Source organism: Rhinoraja longicauda, chromosome 23 (assembly GCF_053455715.1).
Source record: "Rhinoraja longicauda isolate Sanriku21f chromosome 23, sRhiLon1.1, whole genome shotgun sequence".
NCBI lineage: Eukaryota > Metazoa > Chordata > Chondrichthyes > Rajiformes > Arhynchobatidae > Rhinoraja > Rhinoraja longicauda.
The window spans coordinates 23,422,687-23,441,342 of record NC_135975.1 but is presented as its reverse complement, the minus strand read 5'-3'; the positions used below and the strand labels follow the sequence as shown (position 1 = coordinate 23,441,342).

The window sequence follows — 18,656 nt, the reverse complement described above, 5'->3', positions numbered from 1 at the left end:
ATGTACTGGTCAGAGTGCTCTTGGTGTGAGCCTTGTTTGCTAACAATTCTTGTAAAGTCTGGAATACAATAGTGTGTGGGGTGTTGTTGAATGGTGGTCATCTGAAGTTACTTTATACTCTTCAATCCCTGCATCCGCTGAACACTCCAAATGAATTATCATCTTCAATGGTATTTTGGCCTATCTGTGCAGGCTCATAGATTAATCCTATTCTCAATAATTTTTCCTGCATTCTATTCTCCACAATCTTCCTTTGATTTCACCCCTCACCTTCACCGAAGGCAATTTTTTAATGGCTTATTTATCTATCAATCCCAATCTCTTTAGGATGTGTGAATAGACCAATACTCCCAGGGATTACCCACACAATGAATGTACAAATAGGCACACAACGTCTGGATTGAAGCTGGTCACTGGAGCTGATGCCAAGCTCAGCAAGCTGTACCTTTGCGCCACCCATCTGTAGATCCCCACAATGTACAAACCAATGGTCAGAATATGTGCAGTGAATGTTCTGCCATTTTCAAAATTGTAGTTGAGACCTACAATTGGAGCAAGTTCCCAATTTTCATTTTTAAACAGTGTATTTGAGAAAAATAAATGAGTACAAGACTATCCAATTTATGCACATTATATATTATTAGAACACTTGAAGAGTAATGGATTACTTTATTTTTTATTTAGGATTTACATGTCAAAATGGTTCGTCAGTATCAGAAGACATATAAAAATGTGTTTCCATCTCCTTCTGATGAGGATTGTATTTATTGGTACAGTTTTCTGGCAGACCACATGGCCAAAGCCAATTTGAAAAAGGTCAGTACTCATTTTGTGAACACATTGTCTCAAAAAGTAAAACCTGCCTTAAAGATGCTGGTTGCCATTGCTGAAATAACTATATTGAAATAGAAAATGTACTTGTACCATAATAAATGTAATTATTGGTACTTGTACCATGTAGAACATGTACTTATACTGGCCACAGAATCCTGTCTTGATCTGGTCATAGCCTTTCCATTTATTGTTGCCAAGACCACAGTGCAAGAAAACAATTATCATATCATATCATATATATACAGCGCAGAAACAGGCCTTTTCGGCCCACCAAGTCCGCGCCGCCCAGCGATCCCCGCACATTAACACTATCCTACACCCACTAGGGACAATTTTTATATTTACCCAGTCAATTAACCTACATACCTGTACGTCTTTGGAGTGTGGGAGGAAACCGAAGATCTCGGAGAAAACCCACGCAGGTCACGGGGAGGACGTACAAACTCCTTACAGTGCAGCACCCGTAGTCAGGATCGAACCTGAGTCTCCGGCGCTGCATTCGCTGTAAAGCAGCAACTCTACCGCTGCGCTACCGTGCCGCCCATTGTGTAACACTCTCAAGGTTATCATGGCTTTTTTACACCCAGAAACAATTTTCGATCAATTGAGCTAATAACCTTATGTGTGGCCATAAATGTTCATTTCTTCCTTGATTTTATGAACTATTTCATGTTTAAAATGTCATATTTAAAAACCGTTTATATTTACTTAGTTTTCAAGCAGCCATAAATGTAACCACAGAAGAAACAATTAAGATTTTTTTTCTTGTGCTATTATTAGGAATTCTTTTTTATGCTGCGGTGAAGATAAATTAATAAGGTCTCCTTTGTTTAATTACTCCATTATATACATTTGAAAGGTTGAATATTCTGATGATATTTATTTTACCTGATTGCATTAGAAACTTTATATTTGACAAGCAGATAGCTTTAACTGTGTGGGTGGTTAAGCCTTGTCATGAAACAGTTATTGCATTATAACATGACTCTTGCTATTCAAATTACCAATTGTTACTTGCTTTTCAATTTGTTTTGCTTTAGTTGCCATTTGCTTGACAAAGTCATCTGGGATTTCTTAAATGGTAGATTCATGAGTTAGTTCCAGACATATTTCAGTGGCATCACTTTAAAAATTGCATGATTTTGTGCACTCTGCTGTTAGTATCCTGGAAAAGGATTTTTGTTTCTATTTTGGGCATATTTAAATGGATGATATTGATTTTGTGTAATATTTTTGTATTTTTAATTTGTAGCACAATAACTTGGATTTTTTTAAATTAATTTCACTCGGTAGTGATTAATTCATTTGAGGTAGGAAAATAACTGCAGATGCTGGGACAAATCGAAGATATCACAAAATGCTGGAGTAACTCAGCGGGTCAGGCAGCATCTCAGGAGAGAACGAATGGGTCTGAAGAAGGGTCTCGACCCGAAACGTCACCCATTCCTTCTCTCCTGAGATGCTGCCTGATTGCTGAGTTACTCCAGCATTTTGTGATACCTTTAATTCATTTGAGGTGGTGGCCCGTGAATGCAGATGGCTTTGAATTAATGCACCAGAGATACCTCTGAATTTAATCTCAAGAATTGTTTTAAATTTAACAGAAGAAAGTTAAAGCTGTTGCTTTTTGTTTTCCATTCACAAGTTCCAATCCATTTTATTGCAAAGATATTTGGATGTTGTACAATTAATGGATGTGTGTTACAGTTGTAATTATGTAAAATTCAGTTTAGCTGCAAAAACAACCATGTAAATAGACATTTCATTATAGCTGTATTGTTGAGAATATGGAAACCAACTGACCTTTTCAGATCTCCGGCTGATTACAAATGAAGATACAAAGTTGGAGCCAGCGCTGCCCTCGCAGCTGCGGCTTGCCTGCAGTCCGTTGTCTTTTGTGTTTTTTGTTGTTTTTGTCTTAATAGTAGTTTAAATATGATATAGTGTTTGCGGTTGTGTGTTATGTGGGGGGGGGGGGGGGGAGGGGTGGGAACTGTAACATTGTCTCTCCCGAACGGAGACCCGACCTTTGTTTTCTGTGTCGTGTCTCCGTTCCCGCTGCGGCCTACCATCGGCCATGCACCTGGAGCTGGCGGGCTCCAGCTGGGACCACCCGGGCTCTGGTTCGCAGAGCCCGCGCCCGGACTTACCACCTGCGGCGTTGGCTGCCTTCAGAGGCTGCGGGAGCGGCTGCGACTCGTCTCCGGAGGCTTCGGCGCGGGACGCCTGGACGTCGGAAGCCCGCAGGCCCCTGGGTGGGGGCCGACATCGGGAGCTCCAGCAGCGGCAGCGTCTTCGCCCACCCCGGATCGCGGGGCTTGGGTCGGCCCGCTGCGAACCTTTCACCATCCGGCGCGGCGCTTCAATGTCGGGAGCCCCGACCCCCCCCGATGTGGCAACTCCAACAGCCTGACCACGGGAGAAGACGGCAAGAGAAGAGAAAAATACATTCTGGCCTTCCATCACAGTGAGGAGGTGACTGGAGGCGACTCACTATGATGGATGCTTCTTTTGTTTGATGTTGGTTTATGATTGTATGTGTTATTGCATTTTTATTGCTTATTTTTATTGGTCTTATTGTTGAACTGCGGGTAATTTTTCATTTCACTGCACATTTATGTGTATGTGACAAATAAATTGACTATTGACTATTGACTATTGAAAGTAATAGTTGGGATTTAAATCTTCCATTCATTCATAGGCAATTGTTCTGCTTTCCGGTATAGATATAATCAAATAATGAAGTGCTGCCAAGCAATTTTTTACATATTCCTAAGTGACATTTTCATTCCCTCTCTCTCATGGCCAGAGTGACTTGGCGAGGAAAGAATAAAATATTTCTTTTGAAGAAAAGAATAAGTAATTTAATCGGGGGTGGGATCTTTAACTGAGTTACGTTCTATACATAATTAATCTTTTTAAATTCCATCTCCTAATGGAATAGTTAATCTGCATGCTTCACATAGGGATGGTAATGAGTATTACATCACAAAATAATTTTTGTAAGAAAATTGTTAGAAATTGAGTTTGTATTTCAGATAAGCCAGTGTATTAAATTTCTTATTTTATAGATTAATAAATTAGCTTTTTCATTATCAGGAATTTAATAATGTGTTTTTTTTCAACAAAGGAGTTGAGTCCATAATGACTTGCGTTGTAAATATTTCATCATTTCCCATCACTCTTAAAATGTAATACATGCAGTTGAACCATTGTAATTTTACCCGAGTAACCATAACTGAAATAATTAAGAATATGATCTGGCTGATAGTCTTTTGAAATTGGGTAAGAATGTAGAATGTTACTAACATTTTTCATGTTCTTTAGAGTTAGTTTAATTAATTTGAATATGTATTTTTATTAGGGCAAGTTTAAATAGCAAATAATGAGTGAATAGGATACAACCTTGGTGGCTTACCTTTTGTTTCGATCTTTGTTTTTCATTTGCCATCACATGTAACTCTCTAACTGTTTGCATGTAGTCACTTGGACTATGACCTGCAATGTATATGACTGAAGTCAGTAGCATTCTGAGATTGTTGTAATATGCCAGGCTAAGATTGGGTAAACTTGTCTGTAATCTCTGCTTTTACCTCACCGAAGATGAAACAGGCAGACTCAATTAATTGCATAAATGTACTGCTTGAGCAGCAATTCTGTATCAAATTCCTTCTAACCCCTTCTAGTCAAGAGCACACTTACTTTCTGGATAGTTTCAATAGCAACATGTGGCTAATGTGTTACATTCTTGTGAAGGAATGTTGTTGCTTGTCTTGTAATTTCCAGAGTATGAATTTAACTTTTAGTTTTATGGACAGGTTATATTTTACATTTACTCTTTCAACAATTCAATTCAAAATTCAGTACTGAACATCGAAATTATTTTTCATAGGAACTCTGCTCACTGATGTTTTCAATGGATTGGATAAAGGCCAAGACTGAAGTGATGGGTCCCGCCCACTTAATAAATGACTTTGTGGAATATAGGCAGGTGCTGGATGAGGAGGTATGTCTCACAATGACTTAAAAAGGTCACCTCTATGTTTGAGCATTTGCATGGAAGATGGGGAAACAACCATTTGAGACTTAATGTGTGGCATATTTGTAAAATTTGTGTTTATGGACTAAATTATGAAATCTTTATTTTATAAACTGTTGTCACAAAAGATCGGTTTTAAAACAGGGGCTTTATTGGACACATTTGGAAAGTTTGAACTAAAACATTCTTAAATATTTTTACTTCATTCGAGTTCTACTTTAAAGATGTAAGCACATATGTACACTGATACCACAGGAATGTTGCAGTCAGGTACCACATTTCAAATGAAGCAGTAAATTAAAGCCCTGCTGTAACAGAAAAACTCCCAACACATAAGGAATAGCACTGCAATTCTTTCAGAATGCTGGCTAATACTTGCCCTTCAACCAATATTATTAAACAGATTACCTCATTGATACTTGTAGAACCTTGAAGTGTACAAATTAGATGTTGTATGTATACAGTTAAGACCATGAATACATTTGAAAAGTGTTTCAGTATCTTGGAAAGTTTCGGGGTTGTAAAGGAAAAGAAACAAAAGTGCAAGTTCTTTTTTTCAACAAAATCTTTGAAAAGAGATAAAGGGGGAGAAATTTAGGGTAAATAACATCTGAAAGAAACTCTGCATCAGTACAGGTGTAATGGCCTTTGCTTTCAGTATTTCCATTAGTCACAAATTTGTTTTTAAAGTGTTTTAAAAAACCCCAAATAAAGCTTTGATTGTAACTAAGAGTTTTGTATAAGTTTAGTTTGGGCCTCTTGCTTCTTTTACATCAATATATATTTCAAGTGGAAGCACTGGCAATTGTAGTAAATAAAATTACCATGGCATTAAGGCTAATGGCTGTAGTTGTAACTACAGGCATAAGCTATATTACTGATCAGGTAAATTTTAACCATTTAGGTTGTAGCAAATGGAATGTCATGTAAATGTAAATCAGAGCTATTCACATGATACAAAAGAAGGAAGGGACGTTATCATGACTATTACTGGTACACTGAAAGTGAACATTCATTTCTCATTAAGAGATTTTTGATTGTAAAAAAAAATATGTGTATTTGTATTATTCCATGTAGAATTCACTAACTGATGAATTGACCGACTCGATGAGCCATCTCCTGAGCTGAAATTTCTATGATTTATAACTTTTATCATTGGACTGTGAACTTTTACCGTGAACTACTTCTGATGTTCCACTATGCAATTTTGACTTTAGAGTGCAACCATGACATCTTAACTCTTAAGTTTTAATGGTTGGTTAGCTGCGATCAATATCTAACACATCAGCAGCTGAATGACGAGGGAAAAAAACTGCAGATGCTGGTTAAAATCGAAGGTAAACACAAAATGCTGGAGTAACTCAGCGGGTCAGGCAGCATCTCGGGAGAGAAGGAATGGGTGACGTTTCGGGTCGAGACCCTTCTTTCCAGGAATGATATCAAAATTATTTGTCAATGAGAAATAGAATAAATATGTTTCACTTTCTTGAAATTTATGAGGAATTGACTAATGAAGTTACAGAAAAGTAATTGACTTGCAGTGCTAGAACAGAACTGGGGACATGGGAGATGCACTTCCTGCCCCTCTCGTGAAGGATAATGTTGGATGTCGATCATGGCTAAAGCAGTTAATGGATGAGTTATTTAGTGGAAGTTTTTAAAAATCTGTTTGAGTTTAAATTATAGTGGTATCCCTGCGGTTCATTTGTGGGTGCTATTCTTTTAATATGGTGTATGTTAATAATTTTGATACAGACCGGATAGGTGACGTTTTGGGTTAGGACTCTTCTTCTCGAGACTGAAGAAGGGCCCTGACTCAAAATATTGTCTATGTTTTCCAGAGATGCTGCCTGAAGTGCTGAATTGCTCCAGTTGTAATATAGCTTGAGATGAAAGCTATATGAGAAATGCCAAGGTGATGGTGAGTCATTGTTTTAATAGTCACAAGAGAATCAGAGATGGAGGCAAGAGTGTGATTGAGAAGATGAGTACATTTGTGCTAAATGAAAAGGCAGAACATCATAACATTTGCTGATATAAGTAACCTTTAAATTCAAGAGTTAATGGAGGGAATAGAAATTGTCACAATATTCCAAATTGATTTGGTTGGATAGTTGAAGAATAGATGGCAATAAAGTGGTTACTATGATTTGATCATGCCAGGAAACATGTTCCCAATGTTGGGGGAGTCCAGAACAAGGGGCCACAGTTTAAGAATAAGGGGTAGGCCATTTAGAACGGAGATGAGGAAGAACTTTTTCAGTCAGAGAGTGGTGAAGGTGTGGAATTCTCTGCCTCAGAAGGCAGTGGAGGCCAGTTCGTTGGATGCTTTCAAGAGAGAGCTGGATAGAGCTCTTAAGGATAGCGGAGTGAGGGGGTATGGGGAGAAGGCAGGAACGGGGTACTGATTGAGAGTGATCAGCCATGATCGCATTGAATGGCGGTGCTGGCTCGAAGGGCTGAATGGCCTACTCCTGCACCTATTGTCTATTGTCTATTGTCTAATGTAGACTGGCAGCGTAGAATGGCCTGTTTCTTTGCCCTTTCTGATGGGCACAGCACCACCCTAAATGACATGCTGTATTCGCAGTGGTTTCTGGTTTCAGTCAGACTTTTGCCGAGTGTGTCGGGATGCACTCATGTTCCACGGCATTGGTCCATGGAAAATTATTGGTTCTTACAAATGATTGATAATGTGTTGCAATAAAAAGGAGACGTGGCAGAGCTCGCACAGCGAATTGTCACAGTGCAGACTCACAAATGTGTTCACATCGGGAATGATTTTCCATTCATTTGAATGACTTGAGCTTAATTACATGATATTCTCTGAAATAAGTGGCGTGGTTTGGGGTGCTGTTTAATTCTTAGCGTGTTAAGTAGTTTTATATCATTAATGTAATTATTGCACACTTATGAATCTTTCTGACTCATTACGATATTCCCTACACAGTATTCCCTAATTAGCATTATTTGCATTGTTGCAGGTTTCTTAGTAATTTTATGATATTGCATGGATCTGGAGATTTGCCTGAGCATTTGTGAATACTTATTTTTTCACTTGGTTACAATGGTAAGAGAGCAGCAGTTGAGATTTTTGGCCTTCATCACGACATTGTTTTGGACAATTACTCTATAGCGCTATTTTGTTGTTGACTTAACAAGCCTGAGAATATAGTGAGGAGGTTTGTCAGTACCATGTTTCTTTATATTGGTGAGAAGGCTTATATTCATCATCATTCTTTTGTCCTTCATTTTGCTTCTTAATATTATCACCTTTACCCTTTCATAGGCAGTGTTTAACATGTAATTGTTTCTTGTTGCTGTGAGGCCCATCTCATGCCTAATTTGAAAAAAATTAAGCAACATTGCTGGTATAAGAACATCGCAGGATGCAGTTGCTTTTCTTGATTTGCAAAGATCAATGTGCCCAGAAATATCTCGCAGTTTTGGACACAGCAGTTGCCAATCCAAGTTGTGATGCCTAAATACTTTCTGTGGTGTATCTGTAGAAATTTGTACGTCATTTGGGATATGCCAAATATCGTTATTCTTCTGAGGAAGTAGAGGCCGGTGTGCTTTCTTGGCGGTAGCTTCAATGTGTTTGGACTAGCACAAACCCGTTGGTAATATTTACACCTATGAACTGCACTGTCTTGACCATCTTCACTTCGGCACCATTGATGCAGATTAGAGCATGTGCTCCACCCCACTTCCTGAAGTCAATGACTCGCTCCTTCATTTTGCTGACATTCAGGGAGAAGATGTTGTCTTGACACTGTCACTAAGTTCTCTATCTCCTTCCTGTGCTCCATTTCGTAATTGTTCCAGATACTGCTCACTATGGTGCTGTTATCTGCAAACTTACAGGTGGAGTTAGAGCAGAATTTGGCTGCACAGTTAGGAGTGTTGAGAGAGTATAGTAAATGGCTGACAACGCATCCTTGCAGGGAACTGGTGTTAGCATCTATCCTTACTCATTATGGTCTATGGGTTAGGAAGTGGAGGATCCAGTTCCAGATGGGGGTGCATTATTATACATTCTCAAATATAATTGGTGTGGTTGGGAGTAATTTTATTATTTTGTGATATTTAACAATGAATGTATAAGAAAATAACTGCAGATGCTGGTACAAATCGAAGGTATTTATTCACAAAATGCTGGAGTATCTCAGCAGGTCAGGCAGCATCTCAGGAGAAAAGGAATGGGTGACGTTTTCGGGTCGAGACCCTTCTTCAGATTGAAGAAGGGTCTCGACCCGAAACGTCACCCATTCCTTCTCTCCTGAGATGCTGCCTGACCTGCTGAGTTACTCCAGCATTTTGTGAATATATACAATTAATGTAATTATTATACAGAAAGATATGAATCTTCCTGATTTATTGGATTATTCCCCAATTTGTTTTACTTGTACTATTATGTTGCCGTTTAAAAATAGTGATTTGAGAGGCATCGGGGAAGTAAGCTACAAAGGGTTAAGGTAGTTTCGTCATTCTCTGTTTACAGAATTAAAATGCCTTGTTGAATTTCTGCAGAATTTAATCAGTGACTTCTTCCTGTCAGATTCTGGTTTATTTTAAACCGGGTACCCAGGGGCAGCAACTTCAAGACAGTAACTTGGCACCAAGATAATGGGCAAAACAAAATGCTGATTTTTATTTTTCTTTGCATTTGACAGTTCATTTAGAAAATATGTTTGCTGGGATGACATGCACATCATTCTGGGAAACCAAACCTATTTAAACATTAAACGAAGTGGTCCTTTAGCAGGGATTGCTGTCCATACTGGTCCTTGCCAGTTATCTTATTCCTAATTGGTATTGTTTTCTAGACTGCAGGTTTTGGTGTTGATAAGGTTGAACTAGTTGCCAAGACCAGATCCTAAATTTATTGTATTTTCAATTTATCTGCAATGAAACGTTAATTCACATTGAGCTATCTGCCAGAGGGGTTTCACCATAGGTTCATTGTGTGTGACTTCATCCTCATGCAGTTTGTGACATTAGCTTTATCTGTGCACTGTTGATGGCATGATTGTAATCATGGACAGTCTTTTCTTTGACTGGATAGCTTGCAAACAAAAGATTTTCACTCTACTTCGGTACACTTGACAATAATAAACTAAACAAAAACATTGTGGAGGATGAGGTCTCTTAACATTGACCAAATTTAAGATCAAGGTCAAAGTATGAATACCAGGGCATTTGTTATGGGTATGATCTATGCATTAAAGATTATAGAATTTGCATGGATGCTAATATAATCTGCAATAGATTCTAAAGGTTAGTTTCTTGTGCGTCTTATTTATTGATCATGGGCTCTGCAGGTTTTCTGTATTTGTCACAAATTTAAATGTGGACAGAATGGAGATTTATCTGAGACAAACAAGTAGAAATGAATTACATTACTGGAGTCGTTTTTGTTGGTGGGTGGAATAATGAAGTCCAGTGAGTAAACAGTTTGAGAGTATTAGGAGAAGCCTGGGGAAGTTTATTTTCAGTAAACATGCACAAATCTTTTTTTTAAAGTAAAATATGTAGATCATTATATCAGTTTTGTTATAATATGTCAACAATTTAATAAATGAGTAAATGCTTAGCCATAATCCCATATTTGCACTTGATGGCAGGTTACAGCTTATACTTTGCTGGCTGAAGGACAGTGGCTCGCAGTTATTACTCGCGGTTATTACTCGCAGTTATTACTCGCAGTTACTACTCGCAGTTATTACTTTCCAAAGTTCTCTTGATTCAGCCACTGTTTCAGTGTGAAATTTGTGTGGGTCGTCTCTGCAATTTAAGAAAGTTGAGAGAGGAACCAGGAAATGTAGGCCAGTTAGTTTAATGACTGGCAATATATGGCAAATACTCCAGTCCATAATTAATAATGCAATGATTGAAGAAAGCACCTTAAACATTTTCAGTTTTGCAAAAAATTCCCGAAGTGAGGGTCAGGCCTGACATTCCTGATTGGATTTTTTCAAAGAGGTAGACGAATAATATTCCAGGGTGTTCATTAAATGGATTTCCAAGTAAAAATATTTAATACCATTCTTCACAAAAGATTATTTGTCAAGTTTGAAGTGAAGAAGTAGGCCGTTCGGCCCTTTGAGTTTGAGCTAGCACCACCATTCAATATGATCATGGCTCATCATTTAAAATCAGTACCCCGTTCCTGCTTTTTCCCCATGTCCCTTGATTCCTCTAGTCCTAACAGCTAACTCTAACTCATTATCCCACGGAATGACTGCACTGATGCTGGGGGCGGTTAAGTACACCATTGTCCCTATGCTTTTGTGATTCTTGGAGGTTAGATAGCTGCTTATTGATTTATTTTCTTGAAAGAATTGACAAAAAGTCATTTTTTTAAGGAACAGACCATAGCAAAGTCTGTGGCAGAGTAATCAGCGTGACTCTGCAGTGCTTGGTGCTGCCTTGAGGCAGACTGACTGGGAGAGTGGGGATTGCAATTGATATTTAATACAGTAAATGCATTCAACCAAAAAAGGATGGATTGACACTTGTGCAGTGTGGAATTTGGGGATTGTCAAAAGTTTAAATTTAGGATCAACAACATTCTTTGTGAATTGTTAATGAAGTCAGTGCTGCCTTCCTTTCTGGACCTAATTCGATTGATTAACAAGACTTTGTGTTCTCTAAATGTCGTGGTAATTTAAGACTTGTTGAACTACCAAGTGGCCATAACTTTGACAGGTGCCCGTGGCTCAATATTGTGGTTAAATTTGGAGTTGCTTCAGGATGGCCATTTGATCTTAAAATTTCTGTGTTTCTCAGACATGGTGAACTAGTCCAAAATCCCATCAGAAATAACGTCACGTAGTAAATCGATAGCAGCAAAGATTGAATGATGTATTTGTTGTAGAACCAACCTTCTTAATTAGAGTTTTGGTACGTATATTTCATCTTCCTTTTGCCTGTAAGCAGTTTTCCTTGCAACAATTGGTACAGTAACTAGGGAGAACAGACAAAATGTTGTTGTCAGTGGAAAGAACTCCTGGGGCTATGTTGTAATGAAACTTGCCCTTGTATAATGTTGAAAGGTAAATTATATCACAGAATATGGGATAATCATTACCTGAACATTCAATAAGAAATCTTTAATATTAGGCAGCTAAATATTTCAACCACAGATTTGATTCCATTTAAACTGTGATGATTGTAACAATTCTAACAGTGCAGTTTGACAAGGCCACAGTAATTATACTTGCAATAGTTGTGATCTTACTACTATTGACATGCAGGTAAATGTATTTACCAGTAGAACTTGCATCTAACTGAATGTGGAATTGAAATTTATGTTTAAAACATGCATAAATTTAAATTTAATTCTGATGTTTATAATTGTATAAATATTAGAATGAAGATCACTCTGTATTGTTAGGTTGAATTTTTAATATTTTAGTCACAAAATTAAGTGCTGTGGTAATACTTGAATTATGGGCATTTTACAAAAATGTCTAGGATGCATATTGGTTATTAAGTATCCATATGAAGTAGTCAAATAACTTTGTTTTCAATGACAGTAATTCAACCAGTGTGATTTTACAGTCCTTGGGATAGTCAAGTCAACCAAATGTTTATTAGTGCTTTTTTCCATGAGCAGTGGCACTAAACAACCAAAAGTCTATAGCCTCCTTTTGCTCTGGTATTTTATTTCATTCTGCACATGTTTAAATTATGTTTTATTCTTAATTGTTTACTGTATATCGTGTTGTTACTTGCAAGCAAAGCACCAGGGCAAATTCCTTGTACGTATACATACTTCGCTAATAAAATGTATTCAATTCAATTCAATCATCACACTATTGACAAATATTTGATACTACATTCATGTTCCATCTTCACTTGCATTGTGCAATGACTGAGTATACAGATTGCGTTGGTCACTTGGTGTAATGTTCAAGGCATTTCCTGCTTATTAAATTCAGAGTTAGCAACAAGAATAACGATCTTAGTGGCAAATTAATTAAAAATGGGGAAATCTACTGTGCTGGTGAGGTGCAATGTGTGTGCTTTTGGTCACAGCTAATTGTTCTATATACAGATAAATAGTTTGCTGAGAGAGCAACAATGTGTTTGATCCCTTTAATGGAACAAACATATCATGAGACCATTAGTATTAAATTAAAAAGATCTTAAACTTAGGATGTGGATATTTCCATATAATTTTTATATTACTGTAAAATATTCATAAGTTTCACAGGTTTAAATCTGAACCTGAAACCATTGCCATATTCTTCTATTTTAATAATCATACTAAAAAACAGAAATGTTCTAATATAATATTTTTTGTAATGCTCAAGTACCTGCATTGCAATATGTGATATAGTTCTACACATTATTGGTTACATCATGGTGATTTTTCAAGGATGTCTGGATTTCTATATTAGATTGCAATCCAACACACCAAGCCTATTCATTACCTCTGTAGACGAGGCAGAGACATGAACATTGAGAGAGGGTAAGAAAGATTAGTAGGTCATTTGGTCCTTCACATCTGCTCTGCCACTCAATTACATATGTTATCCTTCATCTCTTGCCATTTTTCTCTACTAACCCATTAGTAGAGGAAGATAATATCCAAAAATCTGTCAATTTCAATGAATATTCTGAATGTTTAAAGCTCCCACAGTTCTCTCTTGATGGGGAATTCAAATCAATTGTGCATTCTGTGAATAGCTGGGGCCCAAACATTGATTCCTCTGACATCCAAATCATTACAGCTTCCCAAAACGAAACACAAAATGCTGGAAATATTCAGCAGTCAGAGAAGTTTAATTCTGGTGGTTTTTGACCTGAAATGTTGACCCTGTTTCTTGTCCCAGTCTGAACTGTTAAGTTTCCAGCAATTTCTGTTTTGTTTTCAGGTACCCAGTACCTGCAGTTTTTTTTTACATTTTGCCACCTTCTGTTACTCTATTTTACGTCTATTAACCTGTCCTCGCTAGGAATAACTCTCAATTCCATTTATTTTAATTTTACTTGAGGACTTCTATGACATTCAGCCTGAAACATTCTGTTTGTAACAACTTCAAAAATTCTAATAGATTTATCAAACAATATCTCTCTTTTATAAGTCCATGATAGTGTCCCCAATCAAGTAATTATTTTCCAAGTATCCGGTTATATTCTAGCATTTTCCATGTTACTGATGTCAAGCTATTGGGTGTTTAGTTTCTTTACTTTTCTCGCTCCTTCTCTTAATAGTGAGGGTATATTTGCCATCTTCAATCTGTGGTTTTCTGGAGGATGACAACGTGTGTATTCATTAGCTCCTTTGCCAGCTGTTTCAAAAAACGTGGAACCTGGGTTTTTTGAACCTGGGTTCATTGGGACCTGTGTTTTTATTGGCTTTCAGTTAATTTAGTTTACTGTTTGAGGGCAATTCTCAGCAGCAGAAGATAGAGGAAATAATTACACATGGAGCATTTTTCTTATTGATGTTTTCAGGATGTATATGGCACTGATGTCACCATATTTATTGTCCAAGCAGGAAAGGCACATTAACTCACTTTGGTAGACTCCTTCAGAAAGGTCGCGGATGAGCCTTGCAGTGTGGACTATGGCCATTTGTAGATCAATTGAGGGCGATGACTTCCCTTTCCCAAAGGACAGAGTGCCTGCATTTTTCTTATTTTATTGGTGCAAACTCACATGTAATTGGTTTTATTTTCGCAGCCTTACACAGTGGGGTTTGAAATTCTGACCATATATCACCTAAGCAAGAGAAGCATTTGAGGTCGCTGTAAAGATTGAAGCAGATTCCTTTCTTATATTAAATTCCAAGAGAACTTTGATTGAAAACATAAAATGATGCAATCGAGAAGGACAGGCAGTTTCAGGAGCTACTATTTAGGCCAAGCTGTCCCTCAGCTTGATTACACCATTGTTCTCCAGACCAATCTTTTACCTTTACCCTCAAACCTTTATTAGACAATAGACAATAGACAATAGGTGCAGGAGTAGGCCATTCAGCCCTTCGAGCCAGCACCGCCATTCAATGCGATCATGGCTGATCACTCTCAATCAGTACCCCGTTCCTGCCTTCTCCCCATACCCCCTAACTCCGCTATCCTTAAGAGCTCTATCCAGCTCTCTCTTGAAAGCATCCAACGAACTGGCCTCCACTGCCTTCTGAGGCAGAGAATTCCACACCTTCACCACCCTCTGACTGAAAAAGTTCTTCCTCATCTCCGTTCTAAATGGCCTACCCCTTATTCTTAAACTGTGGCCCCTTGTTCTGGACTCCCCCAACATTGGGAACATGTTATCTGCCTCTAATGTGTCCAATCCCCTAATTATCTTATATGTTTCAATAAGATCCCCCCTCATCCTTCTAAATTCCAGTGTATACAAGCCCAATCGCTCCAGCCTTTCAACATACGACAGTCCCGCCATTCCGGGAATTAACCTAGTGAACCTACGCTGCACGCCCTCCATAGCAAGAATATCCTTCCTCAAATTTGGAGACCAAAACTGCACACAGTACTCCAGGTGCGGTCTCACCAGGGCCCGGTACAACTGTAGAAGGACCTCTTTGCTCCTATACTCAACTCCTCTTGTTACGAAGGCCAACATTCCATTGGCTTTCTTCACTGCCTGCTGTACCTGCATGCTTCCTTTCATTGACTGATGCACTAGGACACCCAGATCTCGTTGAACTCCCCCTCCTCCTAACTTGACACCATTCAGATAATAATCTGCCTTTCTATTCTTGCTTCCAAAGTGAATAACCTCACACTTATCTACATTAAACTGCATCTGCCATGTATCCGCCCACTCACACAACCTGTCCAAGTCACCCTGCAGCCTTATTGCATCTTCCTCACAATTCACACTACCCCCCAACTTAGTATCATCTGCAAATTTGCTAATGGTACTTTTAATCCCTTCGTCTAAGTCATTAATATTCTTTTATTGACTGTGAGATATGCTGGCAAGGAGGCCATTTGATGCCCATCATTTATTGTTCTTGAGAATATGGTGGTGAGCTAACTGAATGAACTGCCGAAGCCCTCCTGGAGAAGGTATTTCTACAATCCATGGTATTAAATTCCATGATTTTAGCTCATGAGGACTAAGGAATAGAGATATATTTTTAAATAATAAGAGTGTGTTTTGGCGTTGAAATCACATTTGTATTTCCATGCACTTCATTGGCTTAACAGGCGTTATTGAAGAACTTGGATTACTCCATCCTCAACCTAAACCTTGTGGGACAATGTAGTCCTCCGACAACAAAGTTTCCCGATAAGATCCTGGCAAATGTGGACATTCCCCTGTATCAGGAGTTATCATTAAACAGAGATGGACATTGGTGATGAAATTTATGATGGCCTTCAGTGTACTAGCACAGCCTTTGGCCAACTAAGGAAAAGGATGTTGGCTCTCAATACCCCCTCCCCTGACTCTTTCCTAGGTAGAACGCTGATAGAGTTTCCCTGCTCTTCATCTTTCAGCCCACTACTCACCATATCCAGCATTTTGCCACTTCCACCAGTTGCATCTCGCTCCCCTCTCTACTTTCTACAGGGCCCATTTTATCCATGATTGCAGGGTGCATTCACCTGTTCCAGCCCACCTCTCTTTGTTCCTGGCACTTTCCTATGCAACTGTAGGAGGTGACATTTTTTCCAACACCACCTCCATCATCACTATCCAGGGATCTAAACACCTCTTCCATTTGAGTCAAATTCATGTGCACCTCTTAACAACCTTGCCTATTGTCCTTGGTGCTCACAGTATGATCTCTACATTGGCGAGATAAAAACATAGACGAGATAACCATTTTGTAGAGTATTTGTATTCAGTCTGCAATGGTCTATCTTGAGCTTCTGGTTATATGTCATTCCCACACTGACCTGTCCTTGTCTTCTCCACAGAGTCTCTCTCCCTCAATGAACACATTGTTCATCTTTTCCATCCTTCCTCTCCTCTCTCCTCCCCATCTGCTTTGACCTATCACGTCTTTATCTTTCTCTTCCCCTCCCTCACCCAGCTCCATCTGCCTAAAAATGCTTTTGTGTGTATACATCTATCACCTTCTAGCCTTCTAGCCTTTGCTTCAGCTCACCCTCTTCCCCTGCCTGACCCTATTTTGCATCACCCCCCACATCTAGGTTCCAACTATCATGACCAGCCTCTGCCTCACCTCTCCTTCTCACTTCTATATACTGGCTATCTTCTCTTTACACTCTCACAACTGATTCTTGTCTTGACCCAGAGCGTCAACCACGACTGTACCTCCACAGATGCTGCTTTAATCCACTGAGTTTGTCCAGCAGTTTCTTTCTATTTTGTTTCTTTTGTTCCCTATGGATAAAGGATGTTTGATGATCAAGACTTTAAACCTGGCACAAATCGTTTGGTGCAGCATGGTGTAGTATTACAGCAAGCAGTAATACCTGTCTTCCGACATGCTTCTGAGACTTGGACTACTTATTGCAGATACCTCAAGCCTCTGGGAAGACACCATCAGTACTATCTCCACGAAATCGAGATTCACTGGAAGGATAAGCAAACCAGCATCAGCGTCCCCTCCCAAGCCGCATCTCTGGCATTGAGATCGGTGGGAGATCGGTAATGAAATGACATCAAATAACAAGGAGGAACCCACTCAATCACAGGGGGAATGTGCAGATTCCATATGGACAGGATCAAACCCGGGTCTCTGGCACTGTGAGGCAGCAGTCCTGGCACTGTTAGGCAGCAGTCCTGGCACTGCGCCACTGCGCTGCCTGTATTTTGTAGATTGTCTTCTTAGGCCCCCTCGGCCATGGCTGACCATGGGTGATGCATCCTAGTTGGCTGCTTGCTCCACACCTCGGCTAGAACAGCGTCGCTTGTGGCTGAAGAGACCAATGCAGGAGTGACAGTCTCTGACGCAAAGGTCACATTTGTGTGTGGACTCTGGTTTGTTGAAGTTGCTGCGCTCCTTTCTGCGTGCCCGCTTGTCTGCCGCTGCGTTCATCAGTTTCTCTTCCCCCGTTTTGAGATGTTGGTCCAGGGTACCTCTCCACCTTGTACGGTCAGCTGCAAGGCTCTCCCAGGACTCCGCATCGATGTCGAGCGCCTTCAAATCTCTCTTGCAGACATCCTTGTAACGTAGATGGGGGCGGCCAATGGTTCTCCTCCCAGATGTCAGCTCTCCATAGAGGATGTCTTTTGGAATACGGCCATCCTCCATGCAGTGGACATGGCCCAGCCACCGCAGCCTGCGCTGCCTGAGTAGAGTGTACATACTCGGAAGGCCAGCGCGAGACAGAATCTTGGCGTTGGACACTCTGTCTTGCCAGGATATACCCAGGATACGGCGGATGCTTCTAAGGTGGAAGGTGTTGAGTCTTCTCTCCAGTCTGGCATATGTAGTCCATGTCTCACTGCCGTACAGCAGTGTGCTGTTGACACAGGCGTTGTAGACTGCTATCTTTGTCTTCACTGCCAGCTTTGGATTGGTCTACACTCGAGTTGTGAGGCGAGCGAGAGTTGTAGCTGCTTTCCCGATCCTCTTGTCAATCTCTGTGTCCAAGGAGAGGTTATCGGTGATGGTGGAGCCGAGGTACGTGAACTGATTGACGGCATCGAGTTTGTAGTCGTCGATGGTGATGACAGGCGGTGCCACTGTATCCTGTCCCAGGACGTTCGTCTTCTTCAGGCTGATGGTCAGCCCAAAGTCCTTGCAAGCCCGATAGAAGCGGTCCATCAGTGACTGGAGTTCCTGCTGGGTGTGGGACACAACTGCTGCATCATCGGCGAACAACATGTC

At 39.7% G+C, this 18,656-nt stretch overlaps 1 protein-coding gene across 8 annotated transcripts in view; it reads left to right on the top strand.

Annotated features, from left to right (window-relative positions):
- Nucleotides 1-18,656, top strand: part of apaf1 (apoptotic peptidase activating factor 1) — a 158,878-nt gene that overhangs the window by 31,933 nt on the left and 108,289 nt on the right. For all 8 annotated transcript variants that reach the window (XM_078419849.1, XM_078419847.1, XM_078419848.1 and 5 more), the window contains 2 exons: nt 685-816; nt 4,727-4,840. In XM_078419849.1, the coding sequence (XP_078275975.1) occupies nt 685-816; nt 4,727-4,840 (246 nt within the window). The remainder of the gene's footprint in view (nt 1-684; nt 817-4,726; nt 4,841-18,656) is intronic.